The sequence below is a fragment of the Urtica dioica genome, chromosome 9 (genome assembly GCF_054948205.1).
Source record: "Urtica dioica subsp. dioica isolate 48M chromosome 9, U.dioica_male_clone48M_v1_H2, whole genome shotgun sequence".
Taxonomy (NCBI): domain Eukaryota; kingdom Viridiplantae; phylum Streptophyta; class Magnoliopsida; order Rosales; family Urticaceae; genus Urtica; species Urtica dioica.
In genome coordinates, this window is record NC_142764.1 from 3,286,650 (window position 1) to 3,312,439 (window position 25,790).

A 25,790-nucleotide genomic window follows, 5' to 3' on the forward strand; every position below is an offset into this window, starting at 1 on the left:
CCAAAAACGTTTTGCTCCAACAGCTCTAAAAACAACATTTAAGACACTAGTAATAAAAGCTGAAATCTAAATGCAAATAACTCTCAGCCCTTATAACATTGAAACTGAAAGTTTTTGACATAAAAACACCCAAAACAACACACTAAATGGGTATAAACACCCCAAATTCGTCCAACTATTCTGAGTGGTTACAAAAGTAACTCCCAAAAGAGTGAACAGCCTTATTTATTGTTAGAAATGTGGATCCAATGCCTAAAAACGACCTAGGCATTCTGATTACTCTTGTAGAACCTTAATCATTGTAATTAGGCTCTCTTGCTTTAGATTTGCCTCAACTTTGGGCCCAAATGAGCTAACTTGTTGAATCAGCCCATTTAGAGCCTCTTTGAATTGTTTGGCCTTAAACCTTGTGAGAGGCCCACTAGGCAAACTTAATGGATCACTTGAAAGTTTTCTTTTAGTCATCTTAGGTCCACTTGTATCCATTTGAACTCCTTGATCACTTGCATCCACTTTAGCTCCTCGATTCGCATCATTCTCCCCCTCTTGACAGCGATTTGTCCTCAAATCATCACCTACATCAAAATATGATAGATCAGAAACATTAAAGCTTGCACTAACACCATACTCACCAGGTAAGTCAAGCTTGTAGGCATTGTCATTGATGCGCTCCAAAACCTGGAATGGTCCGTCACCCCTTGGAAGTAATTTGGAACGCCTTTGCTCAGGGAATCGCTCCTTTCTCATGTGCAACCAAACCCAGTCCCCTGGCTCAAAAATCACTTTCTTGCGGCTCTTGTTGGCATTCTTTGCGTATTGCTCAGTCCGTCGCTCTATGTTTTGCCTTGTCTTCTCATGAATCTGTTTCACAAGATCTGCCTTCTTTTTCCCATCCAAGTTAACTTGCTCACCAATAGGTAAAGGAATCAAATCCAAAGGTGTTATTGGATTAAAACCATAAACAATTTCAAAAGGAGAGAACTTAGTTGCAGAGTGAACACTACGATTATATGCAAATTCAACATGTGGCAAACAATCTTCCCAAGCTTTCAGGTTCTTTTGAATGATAGAACGCAACAAAGTGGATAATGATCTATTTACCACTTCAGTTTGCCCATCGGTTTGTGGATGACAAGTAGTAGAAAACAATAGTTTTGTTCCCAGCTTTCCCCACAACGTTTTCCAAAAATAGCTCAAGAATCTCGCATCTCTATCAGAAACAATTGTGCGAGGCATGCCATGCAACCTAACAATCTCTTTGAAAAACAGGTCAGCAATGTTTGATGCGTTATCAGTTTTGTGACATGCAATAAAATGTGCCATTTTAGAAAATCGATCAACGACCACAAAAACAGAATCTCTCCCCCTCTTAGTCCTTGGTAATCCCAAAACGAAGTCCATTGAAATATCAACCCAAGGTGCACTAGGAATTGGAAGTGGTGTATACAAACCATGTGGTTGTTGTTTAGACTTGGCCTGTTTACAAGTTATGCATCGCTCACAAATCTTTTCAACATCTCGTTTCATATGGGGCCAATAGAAATGTTCATGCAACATACCCAATGTCTTAGCTGCCCCAAAATTACCCATCAAACCACCAGAATGTGCTTCTCTAACAAGTAGTTCACGTAATGAAGAATGAGGAATGCATAATTTATTTTCACGAAATAGAAAACCATCATGAATAAAAAATTTTCCATTCGCCCCATTAGAACAACATTCAAAGGCTGCCCCAAAATCAGAATCAGAAGCATACAATTCCTTAATGTACTCAAATCCAAGCAACTTAGAATCTAGAGTAGAGAGTAGAACGTACCTGCGAGATAATGCATCTGCCACAACATTCTCCTTACCTTGCTTATATTTGATCACATACGGAAATGTTTCAATGAACTCCACCCATTTCGCATGTCGTCTATTCAATTTGTGTTGGCCCTTCAAATGCTTCAACGACTCATGATCCGTATGTATCACAAATTCTTTAGGCCAAAGATAGTGCTGCCAATTTTCCAAAGTCCTCACCAATGCATATAATTCCTTATCATAAGTAGGATAGTTCAGGGCTACCCCACTCAACTTTTCACTAAAATACGCAATTGGTCTTCCTTCTTGCATCAAAACTCCACCAATTCCTAAACCTGAAGCATCACACTCAATTTCAAACGTTTTAGTGAAGTTAGGCAAAATAAGCAAAGGAGCGTTAGTTAATTTTAAAATATCACAATATTCAATACGCAATATGTTAGAATGTGAACATAATATTGGGTAGTTATTATAGAATATTGGATAGTTATTAGAATAGAATATTATGTAATTATTGTAATTCATTTCTTTCCTTTACGTTTCTTGTCTAACTTGTATAAATACCCATTACGTGAATGAGAAATATACAACCTCTTCTCTCCAAAACCTCTCTGATTACATGGTATCAGAGCCATCCGAAAATTCCCAAAAATTCGAAATCAAACATCCCATTACCTGGGTTCGAGATTAATCTGCCCTAAACCACCAGATTAGGGTTTCAGATTTTTTTTTTTTTTTTTCAGAAAATCTTCTAAGCCTCCGAAATCTTTTCATCATTATCATCTAAATCCATCGATCCCTTACACTCACCACTTACCCAGACCATTCAGAAACTCAATTCCGATCAATTCTGTGCCAAAACCTGTTTATTCCGCCAACCCACGCGCCTCCACGCGCCGCCGCCGCCGCTGCCGCAAAAAAAAAAAAAAAAAAAAAAAAAAAAAAAAAAAAAAAAAAAAAATTCTCAGGTTCATCTCTTCGACGTTCCGTCTAGCTGCTCACTCTTTCTAAAACGACATGGCTGAGATAAAGGCTGTTGGTGTACCGGAAATCATGCCGATCCTCTCGAAGATCACCGACCACAAGTTGAGTGGTTCTAATTACCTCGATTGGAGCAAAACCATCCGGTTATTCCTTCGAAGTATCGACAAAGATGATCATCTAACCGATACAGCTCCAAGTGACGAGTCAAAGCAAGCATGGCTTCGGGAAGATGCTCGCCTTTTCCTCCAAATCCGTAACTCCATTGGTAGTGAGGTAATTGGTCTTGTTAATCACTGCGAGTTCGTCAAAGAATTAATGGACTATTTGGATTTCCTTTATTCTGGAAAAGGGAATCTCTCTCGCATGTTCGATGTATGCAAAGCCTTCTACAGGGCTGAAAAACAGGACCAATCTCTCACCACCTATTTTATGGAGTTCAAAAAGATCTATGAAGAGCTCAACATGTTGCTGCCCTTCAGTGCCGATGTGAAAGTTCAGCAGCAACAGCGTGAGCAAATGGCCATTATGAGTTTTCTTGCGGGACTGCCTTCAACCTTTGACACTGCAAGATCTCAGATAATCTCTGGTTCCGACATTTCCTCTCTCCAAGAGGTGTTCAGCCGCGTTCTTCGCACGGAGGGAGCCCCGTCTAATCCTGTCACTGAAGCTTTACTATCCCGAAACACGCATAGCTCAAGCCGCCCCGCCTATTACAAACCTGGAGCCCCAAGGAATTCAGAGTCTCGTCCAACAGACACTGCCGCAGTCACTTGTAACTACTGCAAGAAACCAGGTCATACGATCCAAGAGTGCCGAAAGCTTCAGTACAAGAATCAAAAGAACCCATCTGCTCATGCTGCATCCTCCGACAACAATTTGGTTCGTGTCCCTGCTGATGAGTATGCCAAATTTGTCGAGTATCAAGAATCACTAAGGACTTCAAAACCCTCTGTCGCTGCCATTGCCGAATCAGGTAACCCGAGTGCGTGTCTTCTTTCCTCATCCTCCAAATGGGTCATTGATTCTGGTGCCACAGATCATATGACAGGTAATTCAAAACTTTTCTCCACCCTTACACCTCATGCTTCCGCTTCCACGGTTACCTTAGCCGATGGATCCCCTTCCAATGTTATTGGTTCTGGCACTATCACACCCACTTCTTCTTTGACGCTATCGCAAGTCTTGCACTTACCCAACCTATCATTTAATCTCTTGTCTGTTAGCCAACTCACAAAAACGTTAAATTGCTCAATCTCATTTTTCCCAAACTCGTGTGTTTTTCAGGATCTCATGACCAAACGGACTATTGGTAAAGGACATGAATCTGGAGGCCTCTACATTCTCGACACACCCAAATCCATTGCTTGTTCCAGCACCACGTCTGCCCTTGAAGAACATTGTCGTTTAGGTCACCCTTCCCTTCCTCTTCTCAAGCTTCTTTGTCCTCAATTTCGCTCAATTTCGACTTTAGATTGTGAGTCGTGTCAGTTTGCTAAACATCATCGCCTTAGTTCTAGCCCTAGGATCAATAAACGATCTAGCGCTCCGTTTGAATTAGTTCATTCAGATGTTTGGGGTCCATGTCCTATTACGTCCAAACCAGGTTTTCGATACTTCGTCACTTTTGTGGATGATTTTTCTCGTGTAACTTGGTTATTTTTAATGAAAACGCGTTCTGAATTATTCTCAATATTTTGCTCTTTTTGTACTGAGATTCGTACTCAATTCAATATCTCTATTCGCACCTTCTGTAGTGATAATGCCAAAGAGTACATGTCTAGTCAATTTCAAAATTACATGACCCAACATGGCATGCTTCATGAAACTTCATGTGTTAATACTCCGTCCCAAAATGGAGTTGCTGAACGCAAAAATCGACACCTTCTTGAAACTGCACGAGCTTTGCTATTTCAAACAGGTGTTCCAAAGTGTTTTTGGGCTGATGCCATCTCTACTGCGTGTTTTCTTATCAACCGTATGCCATCATCTGTTCTTCAAGGTGCGATTCCTTACAAAACATTATTCCCTCAAAAGCCTTTGTTTCCCGTTAAACCAAAAATCTTCGGTAGTACATGTTTTGTTTGGGATGTTCGTCCAGCTCTTACAAAGTTAGATCCAAAATCCTTAAAATGTGTGTTTTTGGGATACTCTCGTCTTCAAAAAGGGTATCGATGTTACTGTCCTAGTCTTCAAAGGTATCTTGTGTCTATCGATGTCACCTTTCTAGAACACTTACCATACTTCACATCTGAGAAATCAACCTTGCCACCTCCCGAGGACGATGATCTTTTAGTCTATTCCATTACTTCACCAGACGTTCCATCTCCCTCACAAGTATCACCTCCTTTAGCACCCGACTCCACAGACACCATAGCACCTGACTCCTCAGACACCATAGCACTTGACTCCACAGACACCATTGAACCTGCTCCTAGCGTTGCACCTCCTCCTCCTCCGATCAAGATCTACACTCGTCGTATCCGTCCGGTACCACACACGCTCATTGATCCTCCAGAGACATGTCCTACACCGGGTCCTTCGTCATCAGATCCACCTCCAATCGAAGATCTTCCCATTGCATTACGCAAAGGTAAACGACAGTGTACTTACCCCATCTCTTCATCTATCTCATATAATCTTTTGTCATCCTCCTCATATGCCTTTGTTTCATCCCTCGACTCTATCACCATTCCTAAAACTGTTCGTAAGGCATTAGATCATCCAGGTTGGCAGAAAGCAATGACAGAGGAAATGAATGCCTTAGATGACAATGGTACTTGGGAGTTGGTTACTCTTCCTTCAGGGAAACGGGCAATTGGATGTAAATAGGTCTTTACGGTCAAAATGAATCCAGATGGCACGATTGCTCGATTGAAGGCCCGCTTAGTCGCTAAAGGCTTTGCCCAGACATACGGCGTTGACTATTCCGATACTTTCTCTCCTGTTGCCAAGTTGACATCCATCCGACTCTTCATCTCCTTGGCAGCAACTCATGACTGGCACCTTCACCAACTTGACATAAAAAATGCTTTTCTACACGGCGACCTACATGAAGAAGTGTATATGGAGCAACCTCCTGGTTTTGTTGCTCAGGGGGCCGTGTCTGCCGTCTTCGAAAAGCGTTGTATGGGCTGAAACAAAGCCCTCGTGCTTGGTTCGGAAGGTTTAGCCATGCCTTTGAAGAGTTTGGGCTTCGAAAGAGCAAATCTGACCACTCTGTATTTTTCAGGAGCACAAGAGATGGTGTCATTCTCCTAGTTGTTTACGTTGACGACATAGTAATTACAGGGAGTGATACTACCGGAATTTCGTCTCTCAAAGCATTCCTCCACACTCAGTTCCAAACAAAAGACTTGGGCACGCTAAAATACTTCTTGGGTGTTGAAGTATCGAGAAGCAAAAAAGGTATATACTTATCGCAAAGGAAGTATGTACTTGATTTGCTTTCCGAAACAGGAAAATTAGGTGCCAGAACATGCAGTGCCCCAATGACTCCCAACATACAGCTTACTAAGGAGGGAGAACCAATGGATGATCCTGAAAGATATAGAAGATTGGTCGGCAAGTTGAACTACCTCACCGTTACTCGTCCAGACATTGCATACTCCGTCAGCATAGTAAGTCAATTCTTGGCATCTCCGACAGTTGATCATTGGGCAGCATTGGAACAGATCTTGTGTTACTTGAAAGGAGCACCAGGACGTGGAATCCTATACTCAAATCATGGTCACAATCGGATTGAATGCTTCACAGATGCAGACTATGGAGGGTCCAAGATAGACAGAAGATCAACTACTGGATATTGCGTATTTTTTGGAGGAAACTTGGTCTCATGGAAGAGCAAGAAGCAACATGTCGTATCAAGATCAAGTGCGGAGTCGGAATACAGAGCGATGGCCCAAGGAACATGCGAGATAATGTGGATACAACAGCTATTGACTGAATTAAGCTTCAACGTCACTTTGCCAGCAACATTATGGTGCGACAACCAAGCTGCCATCCATATCGCATCCAACCCAGTTTTCCACGAGAGAACAAAACATATTGAGATCGACTGTCACTTTGTTCGCGAGAAGATTCAACAAGGCTTGATTTCCACCTCATATGTAAAGACAGGCGATCAAATAGGAGACATTTTCACGAAGGCTCTTAATGGGGTTCGGGTCGAATATTTTTGTAACAAGCTGGGCATGATTAACATATATGCTCCAGCTTGAGGGGGAGTGTTAGAATGTGAACATAATATTGGGTAGTTATTATAGAATATTGGATAGTTATTAGAATAGAATATTATGTAATTATTGTAATTCATTTCTTTCCTTTACGTTTCTTGTCTAACTTGTATAAATACCCATTACGTGAATGAGAAATATACAACCTCTTCTCTCCAAAACCTCTCTGATTACACACTAAAATACGCAATTGGTCTTCCTTCTTGCATCAAAACTCCACCAATTCCTAAACCTGAAGCATCACACTCAATTTCAAACGTTTTAGTGAAGTTAGGCAAAATAAGCAAAGGAGCGTTAGTTAATTTTTTCTTGATCAGTCTGAATGCCTTTTCTTGCTCAGCTCCCCATTTAAATGGGATGTTCTTCTTGATGACTTCGGTTAGCGGCGCTGCAAGGCTACTAAAGTCTCGAACAAATCGTCGATAAAAACTAGCCAAACCATGAAAACTTCTTACCTGACTTACCGAAGTAGGCGTTGGCCAATCGTGAATTGCCTTCACCTTTTCCTCATCAACTTCAATCCCTTTAGCACTTACAACAAAACCAAGAAACACAAGCTTATCCGTGCAAAATGTACAACATGATCCTCAAAACTTTTAAAACCAATTTTAGATGTGCAACATGATCCTCAAGGTTTTTACTATAAATCAGAATATCATCAAAGTAGACAACAACAAAATGTCCAAGGAAAGTACGTAAAACATGGTTCATAAGTCTCATGAATGTACTCGGGGCATTGGTTAACCCAAAAGGCATAACTAACCATTCATACAATCCATATTTTGTCTTAAATGCAGTTTTCCACTCATCTCCTTCTTTCATTCTAATCTGATGATATCCACTCTTAAGATCAATTTTAGAAAACACACACGATCCATGCAATTCATCCAGCATATCATCTAAACGAGGAATAGGATGTCGATACTTTACCGTGATGTTGTTGATGGCTCGACAATCAACACACATTCTCCATGTCCCATCCTTCTTCGGCACTAGAATCACCGGAACAGCACACGGACTCATGCTTTCTCTCACATGTCCCTTCTCCATTAGCTCACTGACTTGCCGCTCAAGTTCCTTAGTCTCCTCCGGATTACTTCTATAGGCTGGTCGATTTGGAATTGTGGAGCCAGGAACAAAGTCGATTTGATGTTCGATCCCTCGAATAGGAGGTAAACCAGGAGGTACCTCTTCCGGAAACACATCTACAAATTCCTGCAAAAGAGAGAAAACGTTGCTCGGCAAAGATCCGGCAAGATCATCAGTACATAAAAAGGCCTCCTTGTACATGAGTACTATAAGGGGCTGATGGGTGAATAATGCCCTCTTGATCTCACTTTTTTTTGCCACGAGACTAACTTTTTCACTCATGTTTCTCTCTTTCTTTTCAAATTCCTTTTTTTCATCTTTTTCTCTTTCCTTTTCTTTTTCTTTTTCTTTTTCTTTTTCTTTTTCTTTTTCTCTTTTGTTTGTAATTTCAATTGATCAGCAAGAACTTGATTGGGACTTAATGGTACAAGTGTAACAGGTTGCTCTTTAAGAGTAAAAGAGTATCGATTGGTGAAACCATCATGTGAGACCCTCTTATCAAATTGCCATGGCCTCCCCAAAAGCATGTGACAAGCTTCCATCGGTACCACATCACAAAGCACCTGATCTTCATACTTGCCAATCGAAAATGCCACAAGAACTTGTTTTGTCACCTTGATGTTTCCACTATCATTAAGCCATTGAAGACGGTAGGGTCGTGGATGCTTCAAGGTAGGCAGCGCCAATTTCTCGACAAGTTCATTGCTCGCGACATTCGTGCAACTTCCTCCATCAATAATCACACTACACACTTTCCGGTTCACGAAGCATCGAGTATGAAACAAATTCTCGCGCTGATTATTTTCTTCTTTCTTCACTTGTGCACTAAGAGCTCTCCTCGCCACTAATAGTTCTCCATCGACTGGGTATTCACCATCGCTGCAATCCTCAAGTGGTGGCATGTCCTCATCTACTTCATCTTCCTCATCCTCCGACTCAAGCTGACCTTGTGCGTTTATCACCATAACCCTCTTGTTTGGGCACTCGCTGGCTATATGTCCTGAACCTCTACATTTGAAACACTTTATATCACGTGTTTTAGTAGAATTAGCCTCTTTGTTACCTTGTGTAGCCCCTGGTTGTTGTACGACGTTTTTCAAAGTGTCAAATTTAGGCTTGTTTGCTTGAAATTCATCTCGTCTAGAGGCTGCCCTCCACGAATTTGTTGACGACATACTTGGTCCTCTCCTAGCCATGTTCCTTCGCTTTAGTTGCTGCTCCGCTTTGATGGCTTGGTGCACCATATCGGTCAACTCCACGTGATGTTGCATCTCCACGACATCCGCTATCTCACGATTTAGTCCATGCAAGAATCTGGCCATCGTTGCTTCTCTGTCCTCCACCACGTTTGCCCTTATCATTGCCACCTCCATCTCCTTGAAATACTCATCTACACTCTTTATTCCTTGAGTTAGACGCTGCAATTTGTTGTACAACTCCCGATGGTAATAACTTGGAATGAATCGCCGCCTCATGATGGCTTTCATCTCCTCCCATGTCTCCACCGTGCGCTCTCTATTTCTCCTCCTTTCTTTCAACAACTGATCCCACCATATTATGGCATAATCAGTGAACTCAATCGCTGCGAGCTTCACCTTCTTCATCTCCGAGTAGTTATGACACTCGAACACCATCTCTATCTTTTGCTCCCACTCCAAATAGACTTCAGGTTCATTTCTCCCCTGAAAAGAAGGTATGGTCACCTTTATACTCCCCAAATCATCATCCCTTCCAGGCCTTCCCCTCCTAGCTTCTCTATTCTCATTACCACGCCCAAACCTGCCCCGGTTATGTTGACGCTCTTCTCCACCATCTTCAGCAACCTCGTCTTCAACACCTTCCGATACATCACCCTCTTCTTCAGCTCTTTGTGCTCGTCTATTGGGAACATTTGGTGCATGATTTGCTGCCATCCCTTCTATTCCATCAATCCTCGCATTTAGTTGCTCAAACTTCTCCGTCATCAACGCCACGAATGCAGATTTGAAGATTTCGATTAAGTGGTGGTTGTACGTATCTCCCACGATCAGATTCGTTTCCTGACATTTAAAATATATATTTTTTTTTAATAAAAAAAAAAACGTATCTGTTAGAGGACCTCACAAACACTCGCTCACGTGTTTCTCTCAATAATGTATCCGCTCAACACTCGTGTTTAGAAATAAAATGGCTTTTACCCTCAAATAATCTCACACTCTTGCCTTTTTCCACTCTAGTGTTTTCTTTTGTTCTTAATCAGACTAAGTAAACAACAAGTGTTTCGAGTAGCAATTCAATGTGTGAAACAACTCAACAAATCACGAGACTCAAAAGCAAAGGATAAGATATGAGATAAACAACCCACACTACGTAAACTAAAAAGCTCAATTACCAATTCTAGAATCAGACCATAAAACAAAACAAACAAAAATACTACAACGATAGACTGAATTCTTTCTTCATTTGGCTATTTCTTTTTTTTGCTTTTTTTGCTTTTTTTTTTTGCCTTTTTTTTAAATTATAATGATAAGAAAACAAAGAAAACTGAAAGTTGTGCGAAAAAAAAATGGGGAAAACCTACTTTTTTTGTGCTTTTTTTTTTTTTTTCTTTTGTGTTTTTTTTTTTTTTTTTTTTTTTTTTTACTTGAAATGACACAAACGAAAATTAAAATAAATGATAGACAAACTTTTCCTTAGAACCCAAGCTCTGATACCAAATGATATGATCCTTACCAACAAATGTGATAAGACCCAATAACAATGATTGGAAAAAGACCCCAAGATCTGCAAAGGACTAGAATGTTGAGACTCGACCCAATATCTAGAGAGATAAGAACCAAGCCTACAATATATATGACGCCACACCAAGACACTCAAGATGATCACTTAAGAATCAAGATGATAAGTCAAGTTGCTGAACGCCACAAGAAAACTTGATAAGTTCAAAAAGTCTTTTCAAGAACAAGAAAGACACAAACTCACATATATTTCATTCAAAGGGGAATTGTCCCTGATTACATTCTCCTAAACACTTATTTATAGCCTTGGAGAGGCTTTACAATCAGCCAAAAACGTTTTGCTCCAACAGCTCTAAAAACAACATTTAAGACACTAGTAATAAAAGCTGAAATCTAAATGCAAATAACTCTCAGCCCTTATAACATTGAAACTGAAAGTTTTTGACATAAAAACACACAAAACAACACACTAAATGGGTATAAACACCCCAAATTCGTCCAACTATTCTGAGTGGTTACAATAGTAACTCCCAAAAGAGTGAACAGCCTTATTTATTGTTAGAAATGTGGATCCAATGCCTAAAAACGACCTAGGCATTCTGATTACTCTTGTAGAACCTTAATCATTGTAATTAGGCTCTCTTGCTTTAGATTTGCCTCAACTTTGGGCCCAAATGAGCTAACTTGTTGAATCAGCCCATTTAGAGCCTCTTTGAATTGTTTGGCCTTAAACCTTGTGAGAGGCCCACTAGGCAAACTTAATGGATCACTTGAAAGTTTTCTTTTAGTCATCTCAGGTCCACTTGTATCCATTTGAACTCCTTGATCACTTGCATCCACTTTAGCTCCTCGATTCGCATCATGGAGACGGCTCGATGGAAACGGCTCGATGAACTCCATCCATTGCGCATGCCGTTTGTTGAGCTTTTGTTGTCCCTTCAAGTACTTCAGTGACTCATGGTCGGTGTGGACCACGAACTCTCTTGGCAAAAGGTAGTGCTGCCAAGTCTCTAAAGCTCGAATCAATGCGTACATCTCCTTGTCGTAAATGGGGTAATTTAAGGGTGGCCCCACTCAATTTTTCGCTAAAATACGCAATCGGCCGTCGATCTTGCATGAGAACTGCTCCGATTCCCATGCCGGACGCATCACACTCAACCTCAAATGGTTTATCGAAGTTAGGTAATGCGAGACAAGGAGGGTTGACTAATTTTCCTTTGATTTCGGTGAACGCCTCCTCTTGTGCTTGCCCCCATGCGAACGCCACATTTTTCTTCATCACGTCCGTGAGCGGGGCAGCGATCGTGCTAAAATCTCTGACAAAGCGCCTATAAAAGCTCGCTAAGCCATGAAAACTTCGTACTTGTGCTGCATTTGTCGGCGTCGGCCACTCCTGAATAGCTTTCACCTTTTCCTCATCTACTTGCACTCCTTTTGAACTTACAAGAAAACCCAAGAAAACAACGTGATCGGTGCAAAAGGTGCACTTGTCAAGGTTAGCAAATAACTGTTCACGTTTGAGTACAATAAAAACCTCACGCAAGTGTAAGACATGATCATCCAGGGTCTTGCTATAAATCAAAATATCATCAAAGTATACCACCACAAATTTACCAATGAACGAACGCAAAACATGATTCATAAGTCGCATAAATGTGCTAGGTGCATTAGTCAAACCAAAAGGCATCACTAACCATTCATACAACCCAAGTTTAGTTTTAAAAGCGGTTTTCCATTCATCCCCCTCTTTCATTCTAATTTGGTGGTACCCACTCTTTAAGTCAATCTTAGAGAAAACACACGCACTATGTAATTCGTCTAGCATATCATCCAATCTAGGAATGGGAAATCGATACCTGACCGTGATGTTGTTGATGGCTCGGCAATCCACGCACATCCTCTGGGACCCATCCTTCTTTGGAACCAATAGAACTGGTACGGCGCAAGGGCTCATGCTCTCTCTAATGTACCCCTTTGACAAAAGTTCCTCGACTTGCCGTTGCAACTCCTTCGTTTCCTCAAGGTTGGTTCGATAGGCCGGTCTGTTTGGAAGCGAGGCTCCGGGTACAAGGTCAATCTGGTGCTCAATCCCCCGAATCGGTGGTAGTCCTCTTGGCATATCTCGAACAACAACGTCCTTGAACTCCTGCAAAAGAGAAACAATGGCAGTAGGTAGAACCTCGCCATGTTGGTTAGTGAATAAGGCAGCCTCCTTGTACACAAGTAAAATCATCGGCTGTTTGGCAAAGAAGGCTTTCCTCACATCACTCTTTCCCGCAAAGAAGTTGTTTTGTTTTCTCTCACCGATTTTGTTTTTCATGACCCCATCTTTTTTTTCACTCCCCACTTCCCTCTCGGGTTTTCTCTCTGGGACTCTCTCTTTTTTTCTCTTTGTTTTTACCTCATCCCTTGGTTCTTTTCCCTTCTCTAGGGTCCTAACCTTTCCTTCTCTTGTTGCATCATCAGTTGATCTTCATGAACTTGCTTTGGAGTAAGGGGTGCGAGGGTGATGGTACGATTCTTGTGCCTGAGGGAGTACTTGTTGGTGCAGCCGTCATGAGTCACCCTCCGGTCGAATTGCCACGGCCGCCCCAAAAGTATATGCCCCACGTCCATTGGTGCTACGTCACAGAGCACCGAGTCCTCATAGCTGCCAATTCGGAAACTGATAAGGACTTGTTTGTAGACACGTACCTCTTCACCATCATTAAACCACTGAAGCTTGTAAGGACGAGGGTGATTTGTCGTTGGAAGTCCAAGCTTTTTCACTACAGCAACGCTGGCTATGTTCGTACAACTCCCTCCATCGACGATAACACTAAACACCTTCTCACCAATATGGCACCTGGTGTGAAAGATGTTTTCACGCTGCTCCTCATCGTCTCGTACAACCTGGGCGTTCATAGTTCGTCGAGAGACCAACACGAGCTCCGATGGTGCCTCAATTTCCTCGTCTGACTCTTCTCCGGTACACTCTTGATCTTCCTCTTCATCGTCGGTAACCATCTCTCCGGTCGGAAGAATCGTCATGCTCCTCTTATTCGGGCATTGATTCGCGAAGTGACCTACTCCCTGGCACTTGAAGCACTTGATATCACGGTTTCGCTGAAATGACGCCTCCGGTTTCTTTTGAGCACTGGGACCAGGATTAGATGTGGTTGGGGCCGTGGAAGTGCTTGGCTTGGCTACGTCCCCTCGTGGTTTGAAACTACTCTTCTCGTCTCGGTTGAAGGTCTTCTTCCATGCAGGTTGTTCTGAGAATCGGTTTCCCCGCATGCTACCCCTCGTCTTGAGCTGCTTCTCAATCTTGACGGCCAAGAGAACCAAATCCTCCATCTCGACATAATGCTGCAACTCCACCTTGTCCGATATGTCAGGGTTCAGCCCGTTGATAAATCTGGCCATGGTAGACTAGCGATCTTCCTTGATGTTTGCTCGGATCATGGCAACCTCCATTTCCCGGTAGTACTCCTCAACACTGCGAGTGCCTTGCCGTAGGCGCTGAAGCTTCTGGTAGAGTTCTCGGTAATAGTGGCGAGGCACGAATCTCTTCCTCATGATGGCCTTCATCTCATCCCAAGTCTCTATCGGCTCCTCTCCATCCCGTTGCCTACTCGTCACCAGCTGATCCCACCAAACAATAGCATAATCAGTGAATTCAGCGGCAGCAAGTATTACCTTCTTGCGTTCGGTGTAGTTGTAGCAATTGAACACAAACTGGGCTTTGGTCTCCCATTCAAAGTAGGCGTCCGGGTCACTTTTCCCTTGGAATGTTGGAATCTTCTGCTTGATGCCACCAATTCCTCCGTCTTCTCTGTCCCTTCCTCCATGTCTTCTTTCGAACATTCTCTCGTTTCGTCCTCCTCTCCTATAATCCTCCTCTTCAAAATCATTCTCCATCTCATCTTCTGTCTCATCCCTAGGCTGTCTTCGTCTTCCTCTGTTGGGAGCTTGTTGGCCTTCCTCCACTCTCTCAACACGTTCTCGTAGCGGCTCCAACTCTTCCCTCATCATCCTCCTCATTTCTCCTATCATGGCTTGCATCATCAGCCTCCGGTCTGGAATTCCCTCATCTGCGTCGCCGTTGTTAGACATGGTTGCTGCAAGATATTGTTAGTAACGAAAAAAAAACCTCACCAACCTCTCCCTCACGTGTTTACACTCAAATAATATCACTCAGCGCTCGTGTTTGATAATGGCGATAGTTATACTCTCTCTGCCTTTTACCACTCACTCAAACTCTCTATAGGCTCGTACCGAACTACTCAGAGACCAGGAAGGTGATGAAAGGAATTCGAAAACGATACACCAAAACGACACAAACGACACCCAAACGACACGAACAATAAAAACGACACCCCAAATGACACAAACAAGAAAGATAACACCACAGAAAGTTATGATCAGGATCTTAAATAAGTCCCAAAAACAATTCTTCCAAGGTGCGACAATCAGCCCACAATTGACAAATGGCGACAAAAAAAAATATCAATAGGATGTAGGGTACCTGAAAACGCTCCAAAACATACAAGGATTTTTTTTTTTTTTTTTTCGGATCCTCTTTCTTTTTTTTTTTTTTTGATATCCGGGAGATAAATACTAATTCAGAATTAATGTGAAACGCTGAAATTGATTGTGATCACACGAAATCAGGAAACGAATGAAATGGTAATTAAGTGGAAATTGATTCTGGAAATAAAAGGGATAAAAGCAAATCAGGGAAACTAAGACATAAAGATACTTCCGAAATTAGGTGCCAAAAATCGGGAAACTGAATAAAATTGACTTCCTAAAACAGACCCCGGTAATGAACAAAAAATATATGATCTCCACGGATTCCTCTTTTTTTTCGGATCTTTTTTTTTTCTTTTTTTGTTTTGTTTTTTTTTTATGCTCAAGAACACAGACCTAGCACGAAAAGAACACAGACCTAATACGAAGATAACAAACACAGACTCAACACAACAAATACGTACGTACGGGATGAACACAACACAAACGGAGAAAAGAAAACAAGGAAAACGAAACAAAGGATAAGCAGACCTAAAAGTAGAGACTAGCTCTGATACCACTTGATACGAACCTCGGCCGACTAAGCTCCGAGACCCGATACCCCAATAGCACAGCGACGGATCGTCTATGTTTTAGGAACGAAGGTTGATCGAATGACGCCACGGACGGATGCGAATGGCCGTCTGATGAGTCGGGCTCGAACTCCTACACGCACCGCTTTTTAAGAGACTCGAATAGTTCTAAACGAACCAAAGAGAGAATGAAAATCCTCACAGAATAGTGTTTAACTCGAAATCAGAATTGTGTCTTCCATTCAGCCTAAAGGCTTAATTTATAGAGTTTACAAAGGTCAAATTCGCAGCTCCATGGGCCCCATAACCTAATAAGCCCATTTAGACTTATTTAAGTACTAATAAGCATAAAACAAAGGACCAGCCCAATACAAACCATTATGGGCGTTTTAAATAACATGTCTTGGCCCAAATAACATAAACTGAAAATAGAAAAATAGGAATAGTCTGACTAATTCAATTCAGCCCAAATAACGTTCTTCATTGTTGTTTCTTGGCTTCCTTGAATCCTCTCCTTTGCGAGCTTGTCCCCTTCTTCATCTTGGAGCTTGATGATCAGATTGTTAAGCTCCTCCTTGAATCTCCTCGCTCGAGCTCTCGTCACGGGTCCTTCCGGCACTTGGTATTTTGCTTGCGGCTCCTTTTGGGGCATGTCCTCATCATGATAACATTAAAATTAAAAGTCTAACTTAATACCTAACACAGATGGGCTTCATTAAGCATAACTAAAGCCCAAAAACACTTTAAAAAGACTCTAACTTCATCTATTATTTTTAACTACGAAAATAACAAATAAATAGCTCAAGCTGCTTAAAATGACGTGAATAAGCTTTCCTTTATTTGCGCCTCCCTTGGCCTCGTGGTTGGGTTTTCTTCTTACATCGGTTTTGACTCTAGCTTTATATTTCTTCCATTCAGCTTTGTTCAAACCATGAAACTCTTTGTTGAAGTCTTGTACTCTTGAATTAGGAATAGGCTCGATGAAGCGCCTTTGTTCCTTTGCACAAGGGATCACATCATTCTCTCTCTCTTGAAGAAGATTTGTCCTCAAATCTTGTATGTTGTTGAATTCAGAGATGGGAGAGAAAATCTTGACCTTTTTCGTTTGAAACGAAATTACTTCGTCCTCCATATTCTTGTTATCCTCAAAATAAGGAATTGCCAAATTTGGGACTTCTAATTTTATGGGAATAGACTCCTCGATTAGCGTAGTCACTAACTCATCTCCCACAAGAATTTCCTTTTTTTTTCAACAACTTCGACATGTTGGGCATGTTTCTTCTTCTTTTGCTGGAAGGTCTGGTGTTCAAACTCGATACAAAATTTTTCTGTCAAAACATCCAATTTCTTGTCAAGGGCCTCTACCCTTTTCTTTTCAGCAACACTTTTGGATTGTTGATTTTCTTCAATTCGATCCAATCTCTTCATAATTTTTTTTGTTTCTTTCGAAATTATATCCTTTGGCCACACTAAAAAACTCATCAAAATCCATCTTCTTCTTCTTTTCTTTTCTTTTTTTTTTTTTGTTCAAACCCTTTTTTTGGATCTGTCTCTTTTTATTTCTTTTTTTTCAATTTTTTTCTGGAAAAGATACTTCAACAAAAAGAAAAAGGAATACAAATAAAATGAAAAATAATAGAAAATTGGATAAGCAGACCTAAACGTAGAGCACAGCTATGATACCACTTAATATGAACCTCGGCCGACTAAGCTCCGAGACCCGATACCCCAATAGCACAGCGACAGATCGTCTACAATTTAGGAACGAAGGTGGATCGAATGACGCCACGAACGGTTGCGAAAGACCGTCTGATGAGTCGGGTTTGAACGCCACAAGACTAGTCTTGATAAGTTCGATAGAAGTTCATAAGAACTCAAGAGAAGACTCTCATATTTTTTTTATCAAAATCTGGACGCCTTTCATTCAGCTTGAAACCTCCTTTAAATAGGAAAATACAAAGCAAATTCGGAGTACATTGTTGCCCTAGTTTAAATGGGCCTACAAAACATTATTTAGACCTGATAACATTAAAATTAAAAGTCTAACTTAATACCTAACACAGATGGGCTTCATTAAGCATAACTAAAGCCCAAAAACACTTTAAAAAGACTCTAACTTCATCTATTATTTTTAACTATGAAAATAACAAATAAATAGCTCAAACTGCTTAAAATGACGTGAATAAGCTTTCCTTTATTTGCGCCGACCTTGGCCTCGTGGTTGGGTTTTCTTCTTGCGTCGCTTTTGGCTCTAGCTTTATATTTCTTCCATTCAGCTTTGTTCAAACCATGAAACTCTTTGTTGAAGTCTTGTACTCTTGAATTAGGAATAGGCTCGATGAAGCGCCTTTGTTCCTTTGCACATGGGATCACATCAGTTGTTCATTTTCGTGTGAAAACAACCAAGTCACAGGTCCAAAGATTTTTCTCAATAACTCGCCTCAAGGGATGTCGTTTTTTTCCCCTCGGGTAATCATTTTTACGCTATGAAAACGACGACATAATACGTTACAAAATAATATATGAGCTGGTATGGCTATTCATAGATCTTCATGCACTGGTGGTTGGTGGGAAGTAAAGGAGGTTGGGCAAAGTACCTTTTGAGGATGAGACAAGCGATGTTCTCGACTGCCACAGAGCTGGTCTCGAATGTGCTCGGTGCATTCTTAAACGCATTAATGTATAACAAATGGTGTTAGTCCAACACGAACCCGCACAAACACTTCAGGAGCCTTGTATCGTGGGTACGCTCTCCGATCAGTTCTTTTCGTCTCCTTTCTCACACTTGTCATTCACGACGTCATTCAGTTATTCATTAATACAAATGAAAGGTTTTGAGTGAATGTATGAATATGGAGTTGAGTGATGAGTCGTTCATAGCTTTTCGAGACAATATCTTGTACGTCATGTTGTGGGCATGGTGTCGCTTCGTAATTGAAATGCTTGTGAAGTCAATATCGGGAACCTCCAACGTGGCTACCAGCTCCGCAATTTTAGACCCGAAGCAGCCCTAAAGTATTCCTAACCAACCACAAGGAGAATGGAGAATGGGTATATGTATGGGTAATAGTGAGGAAGGTTAGTAAGATGTTATAGGGTTGAGGAGGCTCTTTGACAAAAGCGGCGTAAGGGTGCTGGAGTTGTCTTTTGGCAATGGTAGACTCTTCCAGGGGAGTGGTCACCACTTCCACGTGGCACTCGTAGGTCAAGTGCAGCATGGCATTGGAGCGTCGGATGAGTCCGGATGCCCAAAAGACAGATGGCCTTCTACACCACCCAATTTTTGGGATTCGGAACAAAGGGTCTTGAAAACGAGGTGGTGACCGTCCCAGATAAGAGGCAGATGATGGATCATTATGGGAAGACCACTATCTCCATATTGACGATTCGACCTCCTGCCACGCCTCTACGCTCGATGACCACTATCTCTATGGAATGGTATTACTCCCGGTAGAAATGGGCCACGAAGGAGCCCCGATGATGCACACCGTGGCATCTCCACCAATGCAAGAACAAGGATGACGATGATGAGGGATGGCATCTTCATTCTATTTGACACTCTAGTCTTATCACACACAACATACATATTCTTAAAGTATCCCTCTTTTCAACGACACATATTTACCATTTTGTGAATAAAGACGTCAAAAAACGAAAAGTAAACTTGGTCACTTATAACAATTACCAGGCAGGCAGTAAGCATTATTGAGAGTTTTATTGGAAATATGCCGAATTGTTGAAGTTCAAATTTCAAAAAGACAAAATTGCTGCTTTAATGAAACTAACATCAATCATTGGCCTGTCAAGAAAACTCATTACTTGGGATTTACACATATCTGAAGAAAAAAATAATAATCATGTGGACTCATACATCATCAGCAGGCACAACTCTCTTGTCGGACAAGCTAGTTTTGAGAGTAATTCTGGTGGTTGAAGAGCGCTTGTTGGTGTTGGTGTTGCTGTTGGCAGCATTTCTTTGGATGGTCCTCTGCACGATCCTGATCGGGATTCCCCCCAAATCAAAATCGTCTTTCAAAGACCTCACTAGGAACCTCACTTCAGTGTTGGAAAGCCCCGTTTTGCCCCCCACAAAGGCCACAAAAGTGGGGGGTCGCGACTTGACCTGCGTGAAGTACTTGGGCTGCGCAGCCTGGTCCTTCCACGAATGCCGGCTCATGACCTTACACAGCCATCGGTTGAGCCTTGCTGTCGACAGCCTCATACACCATCTCTCGTACGTCTCTACCACCTCCCTCATCACTTCCATTCTTCCCTTCCCCTCCATCGCCGATATGAACACCACTGGAATCCCCGTTATCTGTTTTTGTAGCAGCAATAGCATTATTTCTTATCTACCCCCTTAAACCAACATCATATATTATACCTACCTGCGGTATGACAGTCTGAATTTCTTCAGAGACAGCTTCCATTACTTTTTTAGACGCATCTTTTCCTCTCAGAAGATCCATCTTGTTCACAATCACTACTAAGCCGCGCCCTTCTTCTACCGCTTGTCTTGCTATGATAACTTCTGTATGGGTCATGCTTCTTTTCGCCTGCACTATCTGTTCATAACACCGACATCACAATTACTACTATTATATATGAAAAAAAAAAAAAAAAAAAACAGATGTAAACTTTACACATAACTATAGATGTGCAAGAATGAATAGTGTTCAGTCTGTATAGCTGAACAATCACAACATGATAAATAAAACAAGGCCAAATGTTAAATAAAAATGCAGCGCACAAACCTCTTGAGCATCAAGCACCAGAGCAATGATGTGAGCCCTCATGAGGCTCTTTCTTGATTGCACAATGCTCAACGACGCCGGTCCTTTTGCATCTTTAGTCCTCTGCAACCAACCAGCAGTATCAACCAGATACACAGCTCTCCCTTCAAATTCAAACTCGGCTCTGATTGAATCTCTTGTCAATCCCGCTTCTGGGCCCACGAGGACGCGATCTTGTTGTAGCAGTGAGTTCAGTAAGGTTGACTTTCCAACATTGGGGCGTCCCACAATTGCCAACTGTAGTGGCAACTTACTCTCCTCCTCAACCTTGGAGCAACGCATCTCCTCAAGCAGCTTACCTCCAGAAGCACGAACATCTACAAAAAAGAAAAAAGAAAAAAAAAAAAAAAGAGTAAACCATATATAACCCATGAACCCTCGAATTGTAATGTCTGAAATCATTGCTTGAGTTCACAGTATACCATTTATGAGTTTGATTACATGATATTTGAGTATTGGCCTTAGAGTCTCGTCCAGATCTTGCAAACCCATCCCAGTTTCGGCCGATATGGCAATAGGTTCCCCAAAACCTAGCCTGTAAGCCTCAGAAGCTACAGTGGCAAGAGAGTCATTACCGTCGAAAAGTGACTCAGCTTTGTTTAGTGCGACGACGAGCTTGATTCCAGACACATGTTTGCGCAGCCACTTTCCCACCTCGACGTCAAGGTGGTGCACTCCCGCTCTTACATAACACGATCAAAATCAAATGAAACAAACAGCAACGAGAATAATGAGAGGGCCAAATCAAAGGAATATGGGAGGAAGGAACAGACCAACCTGGCATCGATCAAAAATATGGCGAATTGAGAGGTGGCAAGAGCGCGAGCGGTCATTTCAGAGGTCCGGTCGAGAATGGAGCCGGAAGTGGCTTCGGCTTCTAAGCCAGCGGAGTCCAATACTCTGAACCGTAAATCTCCCAACTTTGCAATGCCTTCTCGAAGGTCACGAGTAACATGGTCCTCAGGGGTGTTGTACACCAGAGCCTCTCTCCTCCTAATCAATCTGAATCAACCACCATAACAATTCTCTATAAACGTACGCAAAACACGCCTAAACGCTCATAAGGACACGTGAGATGAAACGAACCGATTGAACAACGCAGACTTGCCAACGTTTGGGCGTCCAACAATGACCACGCTTGGAAGTAGAGTTTTGGGGACTTTCGTGAAGTCCACCGGTTTTGGGTCCACCTTTTCTTTTGAGAAAGACCGACTTCGGATTTCATTGAAGAGATTTCCTAAAAAAGCGGGAATTTGATCAAACACTTGTACGCCCTATATAAAATGGCTATGGCTATTCGTGCGCGTACCTAAGACAGACGAGGAAGCAGTTGGACATCGACGGCGACATGTTTTGTCAGCTCCAAAGCGAAGCCACACACCAGACATCGGACACCGCTCCAAATTCACAACTTTATTTTTCTTTTTCGTAACCAATCAACATACTGCTTTAACCTACGAAAACACTAGAAACGAATAGGTCAGTAACAAGTGACGCAGATCCATCAGCAACAGAGCAGTATAATGAAGCTAGCTCTATCAAGAGAGCCGCATTCAAGATATAACTAAATAATTTGTAACTTCAAATGGGATTTTTTTCATAAATATACTTCTCTCGGACCCTGCGTATATAGACAAAGGTTCGTCTAACCGTTATCGTAGACCAACCCGAAACTTCAATTTTAGGGGAAACCACTTACCGGAAACCGGAAAGAAAACCGAATGGTATTCAGACAAAGAAAAGGAATCGATACTAACAGAAAACCGCTTACCGTAGATGAAACCGATAAAAAAAATATAAGAAACCGAGGGATATTCAGAGAAATATTTTGCAAAAATAAATATTTTTTATAATTCAAACTTCATAATTTATACAACTGAAAACATGATATCAATTCATCATCACAAATCATCATATTTATCATCAAATCATCATATTCAACTAAAGAACATTATTCGTCATCATTAAATATCATAAACATCATATTCATCTCAAGAACATCCATTCAAAAACATCAAAATCATCATATTCATCATCAAATCATCATCTACAACATCAAAAAACTCAGATTTGGATTAAAAATATTTTAATACGGATTAAACTTAAAAATATATAGAAAACCAACAAAACAACCAATAAACTCATATTCATTGCTCAAACTGGGTTAAAGTAAAAAAATTATCAAAAAAATGAAAAAAAAAATTCCCAAAATTTGAGAAACTCCCGAAACTTATATACCGAAAACCAAGGACAGTTCACAAAAAAAAAAGCCTACTACGAATGAAAACCCCTGGAAAGCATCGGAAACCACCGGAAAATTGGAACGAAAACGGTAAATGTCGAACCGGTACCGGTCGTCTCCGGTAAGATGGTTTCAGGCCGTTTTCCGTTCGGTTTCCCCGAAAAGTCAATCCTTGATATAGACCTCATTATAAAAAATAAAAATAAAAATACAGGAAAAGAATAAAATATCCTTTCTTTTTTCTGAAGTTTTAAGACAAATCAATGATTAATTCATCATAAAAAAATATATATATAAAAAAAAAAAAACCCAAATAGACACATGGAAAGAGGGAGACGAAGCGCAAAATAATTCCTAAACTAAAAAAAAACAAAAAAAACAGCATCCAAGTTCCCTTCCTACACCAAGAGAAGAAGACGATGCCAACTCTCCAACTACAAGCGGAGCAAATCGAGGACTGTCGACGCAGGACTCACTGCCGCTCCGCTGCTGGAGAGTTTGTCCATCGCCCTCTTGATCACGAATCCCTAAGTATCTTTTTCTCCAAGAGCTTTGATTATTTTGTGTTCTTTGTAAATAAATCATATGTTTTTTTTTTATCTAAATTTGATCTTGGGGTAAATACCAATCCAAATTTCGTCATCGTCGCACTTCTCCGATCTCGGCCGCCCAAAATCCGTTGGTAATTAATTATTTGAGCTCCATGTGTTCGATGATGTAATGACTATTCATATGTATGGTATGATACGAACCACGCCAACAATGCGACGGTGACCCGGAACCAATGTTGGTGCTTTCGCAAAGCAGGATCTCAAGTTCGATGACTCTGCGATCCAGCGCCTAGAGAGACGCGAACCTTGGAATAATGAGGATGCCACAACGAATGTGTAAGTTTGCTTGATAAGTGCGGGATGAAAGCCACAATGAATACCTTGATAAGTTCAGAAGTTTCTTCAAGAAACAAAGAGAATTCTCTCACTTTTTTTTTATCAAAAACGTTGTCTGCCTTTCTCATTCATTAAACCTCCTTAAGTAAGGAAAATACAAAGCAAATTCGGAGTTCCTTGTTGCCCTAGCTTAAATGGGCCTAGAAGACATTATTTAGACCTAATAACATTAAAATTAAAAGGCTAACTTAATACCTAACACATATGGGCTTCATTTAATTTAATTAAAGCCCAAAAACACTTTAAAAAGACTCCAACTTAACCCATTATTTTTTGCTACAAAAATAACAAATAAATAACTCAAACGATAATAACTAAAACGAGTCTTATTCAATAACAGCTTGAATGATGTGAATAAGCTCTCCTTAATTTCCTTGGGTGTGCTTGCTCTCCACTTCTTGCTCAACTTGTAAAACAAGATTGTTCATATCTTCCTTCATTCGCTTTGCCCTTGCCCTTGTGATTGGTCCCTTTGTTTGTTCCTCCTTGATGTCCGCATCATGATATACATTAGTAATATATAATGAAGATGTTTGTATTTCAAGATACATTGGTAAATTATCAAATTTTGATAAGTCTGTAGAGCTCTAAGTGTTTGATGTAAAGTTCAAATTCTGTTTAATCAGAGACAATATGTCGCACACGATGTAGAGTTAATGTAGTCTGTTCCGATGCAAGAGATAGATGAATATAAAGCAATGCGTAAAAGTAAATGACACAAAAAATGATGACCTGATTCGGTGCAGCGTCACCTAATCTGGAGAGCAGTTTGCCAAATGCAAAAAAAAAAAATTCACTTTATGAAAAGTAATCAATAATACAATAATGGACTTATATGAACGGTCCCCGCTTCAAGGCTCTTTTACTATTACTACCTGTGAATTCTAACTCAGGCTCCCTCTGGATCTGAGCTCTCCACACTTCCACTCTCAAAGGGTCTCCCAAGTGTATAGTAATCTTTGATGCCAGTCGGTCGTTAATACTTCAATCACGAAATCACAAAACATGTTGTCAAACTATTTAAAGATTCGGGCGATTTGGCCAGGGCCGGACCAAGTAGCCGCACTCGAGGCAAGTTTTGAATTTTCGAAAGTCACGCTTGTTGCTCCTCTAGCTCAAGAACATTCTTCGCTCGTTTTGAAAATTTGGAATTTTCAAAAGTCACACTTGTTGCTCCTCTAGCTCACGCACGCGCTCCGATGCTCAACATTAGTCTGATTGCTATGTTTGAAGTGGGGGCCGATATTCATTAGTGAATATTTAGGATATTGAAGGCTCGATTAGACAAAACTATGGATAGTTCTCGACAACCTTTCAGAACTCTAGAATCGAGTAATTTGAGAGAATTGTAAGTGTGTTCCTTGATCCCTCTGACCAAGGTATTTATAGTGCTTATGAGGCTGTGGAGAAACCCTTGGGCGCATGGCCAGGCGCGCGCGGCAAGCCTCAGCGTATGCCCACGCGCCTCTTCAGCGTGCGTGTGTCGCGCTAGATGGTGCACGCGATGCGCCGAACGAACGAGTCTTATTGTGAAGTGCGCGCAGGTTTTTGTTGAGGCGCATGCGAGATCAAAACTCTTCGTGGGATTGCGGTGCAATGCACCATGCGCTTTGTTGTCGCGCTTTGAGCCCTGCGCATCGCGTGTGGTCGTTGCACGTAGCGCCATGACGTGCGTGAGCGGGGGCTCGGCTTGGGCCCGTTTTGTATGGTTTTTTGGCTTCTTTCGGGCTTTAACGCCCTTTTAAGTTACCGTCCCGTTGGACTTTCGAATTCAGAATCAGACGAAGTCGCGTTGAATTTAATATTTTGGGTTTTCTAAGAATGACCGACAACATAACCCACACAATCTCTAACTTTTAATAGATTTGTAATAGTGTATAAGGAATCACACCGCACTCA

The 25,790-nt window shown here is 41.4% G+C and overlaps 3 protein-coding genes and 1 pseudogene across 3 annotated transcripts; all 4 read right to left on the reverse strand.

The window, feature by feature from the left end:
* Nucleotides 1-224: 224 nt before the first annotated feature.
* On the reverse strand, nucleotides 225-10,072 carry LOC149384628 (uncharacterized; annotated as a pseudogene).
* Nucleotides 10,073-11,428: 1,356 nt separating this feature from the next.
* On the reverse strand, nucleotides 11,429-14,230 carry LOC149384629 (uncharacterized). Its single transcript, XM_089625376.1, has 3 exons — nucleotides 13,266-14,230; nucleotides 12,351-13,176; nucleotides 11,429-11,761 (listed from the first exon to the last, which is right to left on the reverse strand). The coding sequence occupies exons 1-3, from the start codon at nucleotides 14,228-14,230 to the stop codon at nucleotides 11,429-11,431; spliced, it is 2,124 nt and encodes a 707-aa protein (XP_089481502.1).
* Nucleotides 14,231-14,236: 6 nt separating this feature from the next.
* On the reverse strand, nucleotides 14,237-14,920 carry LOC149384630 (uncharacterized). Its single transcript, XM_089625378.1, has one exon. The coding sequence runs from the start codon at nucleotides 14,918-14,920 to the stop codon at nucleotides 14,237-14,239; it is 684 nt and encodes a 227-aa protein (XP_089481504.1).
* Nucleotides 14,921-19,599: 4,679 nt separating this feature from the next.
* LOC149384631 (GTP-binding protein) lies at nucleotides 19,600-22,291 on the reverse strand. Its single transcript, XM_089627289.1, has 7 exons — nucleotides 22,012-22,291; nucleotides 21,789-21,939; nucleotides 21,480-21,704; nucleotides 21,125-21,384; nucleotides 20,664-21,019; nucleotides 20,298-20,474; nucleotides 19,600-20,227 (listed from the first exon to the last, which is right to left on the reverse strand). Exons 1-7 carry the CDS (start codon nucleotides 22,088-22,090, stop codon nucleotides 19,775-19,777), a joined length of 1,701 nt encoding a protein of 566 aa, XP_089483415.1. The 5' UTR covers nucleotides 22,091-22,291; the 3' UTR covers nucleotides 19,600-19,774.
* Between the last annotated feature and the right edge of the window lie 3,499 nt (nucleotides 22,292-25,790).